The sequence below is a fragment of the Erithacus rubecula genome (assembly GCF_903797595.1).
Source record: "Erithacus rubecula genome assembly, chromosome: 14".
Classification (NCBI taxonomy): domain Eukaryota; kingdom Metazoa; phylum Chordata; class Aves; order Passeriformes; family Muscicapidae; genus Erithacus; species Erithacus rubecula.
The window spans coordinates 18,760,220-18,765,653 of record NC_136666.1 but is presented as its reverse complement, the minus strand read 5'-3'; the positions used below and the strand labels follow the sequence as shown (position 1 = coordinate 18,765,653).

The 5,434-nt window shown below is 57.1% G+C and overlaps 1 protein-coding gene across 1 annotated transcript; it reads left to right on the top strand.

Annotated features, from left to right (window-relative positions):
• Positions 1 to 372: 372 nt before the first annotated feature.
• On the top strand, positions 373 to 2,763 carry CIAO2A (cytosolic iron-sulfur assembly component 2A). The gene is made up of 5 exons (XM_079317757.1): positions 373 to 540; positions 693 to 857; positions 1,352 to 1,401; positions 1,682 to 1,727; positions 2,341 to 2,763. Exons 1-5 carry the CDS (start codon positions 417 to 419, stop codon positions 2,436 to 2,438), a joined length of 483 nt encoding a protein of 160 aa, XP_079173883.1. The 5' UTR covers positions 373 to 416; the 3' UTR covers positions 2,439 to 2,763.
• Positions 2,764 to 5,434: the final 2,671 nt, after the last annotated feature.

Genomic DNA, 5,434 nt, shown 5'->3' with positions numbered 1-5,434 from the left:
TCTGTGTTTCCACCCTGGGGACGGGGATATCTCTGTGTTCCGGCGTCTCCCCATGTCCCCCCCTCCAAACGCAGCTAGGCGCAAGCACAAGGCGGCGGTGACGTCACACCCCCACACCCGGGCGTGGTTCCCGTATCTCCCCTCCCATTGCCCGCTCTCTCCCCGCCCCGCGGCCATTGGCCGCTCTCTGTCCCACCCATCTTCACCATTGGCCGCTCTGTCCCGTCCCTCCCCGCCATTGGCCGCTCTCTGTCCCACCCATCTTCACCATTGGCCGCTCTGTCCCCGCCCCTCTCCGCCATTGGCCGCACTCTCCCCGCCCCTCCCCGCCATTGGCCGCTCTGTCCCGCCCCGCCCTGTCCCCGCCCCGCCGCACGCGGAAGCGCCGTGCGCGGGGCCGATGGCGGAGCGCGGCCATGGCGCTGGTGCTGGCGCTGCTGTGGCAGGCGCTGGGCCGGGTGTGGCGCAGCCCCGGCAGTAGCGCCCGCCATGCGCCCCCGAGCCGCGCCATGGAGCACGACAGGGCCATCGAGGTCTACGGTGAGCCCCGGCGGGTCTGGGGGGCTGGGGCGGGGAGAAGGGGCCGCGTTCGCCTCTTGGGGCTTCCAACCATCCGCAGCGCTGCGCGTGGAAATGCTTTTTATGAAATCCCGCCGAGATTCCTTATCGCTGCTCCTCGTGCCGTGCCTCAGACATCATCCGGACTATCCGGGACCCGGAGAAGCCCAACACCCTGGAAGAACTGGAAGTGGTGACGGAGAACTGTGTGGAAGTGCAGGAGATAGGGGAGGATGAATATCTGGTCATCATCAGGTTCACACCGACAGTACCTCATTGCTCCTTGGCCACTCTGATCGGTGAGAGTCCTTTAATTGTTCACAGACAAAGAGCACAAGGTTCGTTTGGCCTTCTCGGGGTGCCCTCAGTGCCAGTGCAGGGTCACTCCTGCCTGGCTCTTGGTTTGAGCAGGAATTGCATCCTGAGAACACAACCACCGATGCAACCCAACCAAAAACCAAACCAAACTGAGCAAAAACCCAGATCCAGAGAAATGGGGACCCCATCTGTTTGTGGCATTGGGGAATCTCTTCAAAGAGAACCCTCAGAACTGCTGGGAAGTGGTACAGAAATCCTCCTTTGTATTCTCCAAGTTATTTCATTAATGTTATTAATTGACAGTTTGTCAGCTCTTAAATTAAAAAAATTACAGCTTTCTGCTTGTCCCCTTTCCCTCTGTGGCTGGTACAAAAGGAACTGTCAGTTACACTGACTGTTAAACGTGGATTCTCTGAAAAGGCACCTCAGACCTTGGACTGAACAGGAAAATCTCTTCTTTGTTCTGTTTTCACAGGCCTTTGTTTAAGAATAAAACTTCAGAGATGTTTGCCTTTTAGACACAAGGTAAAGTCCCTGCTTTGAAGCCTGTTTTAAATTCCATGAATGAATGGCAGCCTCCCAAAATGAGACACAGTGACTCACAGACCTTCAGGGACTCAATGGAAAGAGCACATGAATCACCTGAGGATTTCTGCAGGTGGTTTTTGGGTGGCTGTTGTGGTTTTGTAGCCCCACACTGAGCACTGCAAAGGGAGCCCTTGGCAGCAGGGGTGACAGGCCCTGGGGTGGGTGACACCCAGCAGGGGATGAGTTCCTCTGTTCCTAACTTTGATCTCTCCTGCAGCTGGAAATCTACATTTCTGAGGGCACACATTCCACGGAGGAGGACAGTGAGTAGAGCCTGTGCATGCTGCTGCTTCAGCCCCTTTGTGCTCTGCCCTCTCCTCCCCTGCCCTCCCAGAAATTAATCTCTGTGAAAACTTGAAAACCAGGTGGCATTGAGGTGTCCCCAAGGCTCTGTGACCAGCTGCTTGCTGCTGGTTTGGTTTTATGACAAGCCCCCCTCAGTTGTGGCAGGTAGTGTGTTTGGAACAAAAGGAGGGGCTGTCCCAGTGCTTGGTGCTGCAATCCTGACACCAGGAGTGGGCATTTCTCAGGCACCTTTGGCAGTAAAACTTGCAGGACATGGATGTTCTGCCCCAGGCAGTGCCCTGGGCTCGAGCCCTCAGTGTCTGCCAAAACCTGTTTTGGTAAAACAGCTGCAGACTGAAGCTGGCTGCTAATGAATCCTGCACTTCACCCTCGTGTGGGCCACGCCACTGAACTCACATCCTTTCCCTGAGCTGGAAAGGAGCAGAGTTCATTTCTGGTGCTTGTTTTGCTGTGCCTGAGCTTGCCTCTGCCTCATTCCCCATTCCCCCTCCTCCCCAGTCCTTTCCTCCTGGCCCCCCACAGCCTGGGGGTCCCTGGGGGCCCTGAGCCCTGTCCTGGGCTGTTTTGCAGTCAACAAGCAGATCAATGACAAGGAGAGGGTGGCAGCAGCCATGGAGAACCCCAACCTGCGGGAGATCGTGGAGCAGTGTGTGACTGAGCCCGACTAGAGCCCTGCTGACCTGGGAGAACAGCACTCATCAAGGCCTTCAGTTTCATACTTGACTTCTTTTTTTATCTTCCATGTGGGTGTTTTTAAAGAGAAATTGTTTATAAGATGGATGTAAATTATGAGGAATCAGTCTCTAAAGGGTCCGGTGTATAGTGCTGGGATTTTGTAATTTTTGGTGTCCAGAGGAATATTTTGTGACTCAGAGCAGCACATCTGCATTGCCTTCTGAGAGACATTGTGATATAAATTCAGTTTTGCAAGTTGCATTTCTATGTTGTTTCAGTCACTGCACTGTAAAAATAAAACAGATTCTTGTACTGAAATGCTGCTTTCTGGGTCCTGAACTTGCTTTGGTTTGTTCTTAAGGATTAAGTTTAGATTTCTATTAGAGAAATTAATTTCATTCAGCTTCTTTGGTGTTGATAAATATTAAAGCTGAAATTAATTCAGAAAAAGAATCTGGACCTGAAGGACTGGACTGGAACAAGGAGATTTTTACTGGGACCCAATTCCTGCTAAATACTTGTGCTGTTTTCCCTGTTAAGGTTTGACATCTCTGATTCTGGAGGCTTTACTTTATAACCATCCTCAATTAAATTTCAGACTCCTTTGCACCCCCATGGACAAATGTGCCTCAGAGGGGACACATCCTGCATCCCACCCTGCTGGAAGGGGTCCAGGCAGGGATGGACCTCAGCTCCAGGGAGCCTGAGCTGCCATTATCTGTTGCCTTCTTTCCTGGAATTTGCCTTTTTTGTTTTTGCCCTCCAGCAGGGGGTTGGTATTTTCTCTTCAGGATGCAGATATCTCTGCCAGCAAGGGGGTTCTGAGGATCCTGGGGCTGTGAGATAGCAGCTCCTCTCCTGGGCTGGCCCCTGGGGGCTCTCTGTGCCTGCACAGCTCGGTGGCACCAGCAGAACTGCACTGACACACACGGGGAGGGCAGGAATGGGGCAGGGAACGGGGCAGGAACGGGGCAGGGAATGGGGCAGGAACGGGGCAGGAACGGGGCAGGAACGGGGCAGGGAATGGGGCAGGGAACGGGGCAGGAACGGGGCAGGAACGGGGCAGGAACGGGGCAGGGAATGGGGCAGGGAATGGGGCTGGGTGTGCAGGGAATGGGGCAGGGAATGGGGCAGGAACGGGGCAGGAACGGGGCAGGGAATGGGGCAGGAACGGGGCAGGGAATGGGGCGGGAACGGGGCAGGGAATGGGGCGGGAACGGGGCAGGGAACGGGGCAGGAATGGGGCAGGGAATGGGGCGGGAATGGGGCGGGAATGGGGCGGGAACGGGGCGGGAATGGGGCGGGAATGGGGCAGGGAATGGGGCAGGGAATGGGGCAGGAACGGGGCAGGGAACGGGGCAGGAACGGGGCAGGGAACGGGGCAGGAATGGGGCAGGGAATGGGGCAGGGAATGGGGCAGGGAATGGGGCGCTCTGGTGACCCTAAGGGGATTCCTTGTTTCAGTTCTGGGGTCCTGAGCCCTGTGCTGGGGCACAGAGGGTAAAACATTGCTGGTCTGGAGCAACAGTTCAGGAAAATGGGGCAGATCCCAAACCCAGGAATGGTCCCAAATCCTCGGGCAGTGGATCATTGCTGGGACACTGGGAGGTGACTGCCCAGGAGCTGCTGCACTTCCCTGAGATTCCGTTTAAACTGGGCTTGGGATCCATGTCCGTCTCGGTGGGCAGAGCTTTGGGGACACGGGGGTGACAGGGGAGCAGGGGGGACACTGCAGGGGGATCCCATCGGGCAGGATTTGAGGTGCTGCAGGAACGCAGGATGTTCCTGCAAACCCGGGAAACAGCGGCCCTCACCTGGATCGACAAGTCCGAAAATTGTTCCTTCTCATGATGAATCCTTTGCATTTACAGCAGGGAGGGACAACTGCAGAGGGCAGCAGCAAGCCACGGGTGGCACCCTGTGCCGGGAGGAGCCCCGGACCACCCGGGACCACCTGGGACCATCCCGGGACCAGCCCGGGACCAGCCCGGGACCAGCCTGGGGCCACCCCGGGCTCCTCCTGGGAACTCCACGGGCTCCGGGGCCGTCCCGGGTCCATCCCTCCTCCGGGTTTCCAGCTGCCGTTCCAGGTCTGAATCCCGTTTCCATGCCGAGTTTCCAGGCTGAGGGTCCTCGCAAGGAGGAGGAAGGGGAGGGGGCTGTTCCCGGCCGCTGTTCGCACAGCCTTTGCTGGCTGTGAGCGTTACTCACCGCAGCGTGTCCGCAGACACGGCTATTTGCAGCAGGTGGGCATTTCCGAATGTTTAGGGGCGGCTGAGCCCCCCTCGGGCGGTCAGGGCCCGGGGCTGCGGCTCTCGGCAGCGCTGCCCTCCCCAAGCCTTGTTGCCTTTCCCCACCAAGTGGTTGCTCCGGGTGAGCAAACACAGCGTGCCTTGGGCGCAGCTGAGCAGCGGGGCAGCCCCTCTCCCTCCCTCCCTCCCTCCCGTTTTTGTGCTTTACTGCCCCGGGATGAGCTGCGGGCAGTGCCCGGGTGCAGCACCCCAGATGGGTGAAGGCTGTTCCCTACCGGAATAAAACCCAAACAAAAAGATAAACCAGTGACATTTTTCAAATCCTTCCCTTGCTGTCCTGGCTTTGCTGTGCCTGTGAAGCCTTTCTGTGCAGCACAAAGAGAAACAAACCCATTTCTTATCATTATTGGGAAGGACAGGTGGGAGCTGAGCTGGTGCCTCCTCACCTGCCCAGGTTGGGAGCACGTCCCTCCCTAGTCCATGCAGCTGATGAAGGACTGATGACCCCCGTGGCTCTTTAGGAACTAAAACCCTCCAGCTGAGACCATCTGGGCTCAGAGGGGCCCTGGGTGGGGTCTGGGAGCTGTGACCCACAGGTGCTCTGCCCTGAGAGCTGCGGAAGCCTCTGAGGATCTGAGACACAAACAATTCCTCCAGCAGCAGCTGCTGCTCCCCAGCTGACAAACTCCTCTTCCTTCCTGTCTCCAGCATGGAAATGTCTGGAGGTGAGCAAGGGA

Bases quoted from the DNA above. Each gene is read 5' to 3' on its own strand.
- CIAO2A (XM_079317757.1), top strand. From the start codon at position 417: ATGGCGCTGGTGCTGGCGCTGCTGTGGCAGGCGCTGGGCCGGGTGTGG. The intron at 858-1,351 runs GTGAGAGTCCTT...CTGTTTTCACAG, and splicing joins CTCCTTGGCCACTCTGATCG to GCCTTTGTTTAAGAATAAAA. The intron at 1,402-1,681 runs GTAAAGTCCCTG...TCTCTCCTGCAG, and splicing joins GTTTGCCTTTTAGACACAAG to CTGGAAATCTACATTTCTGA.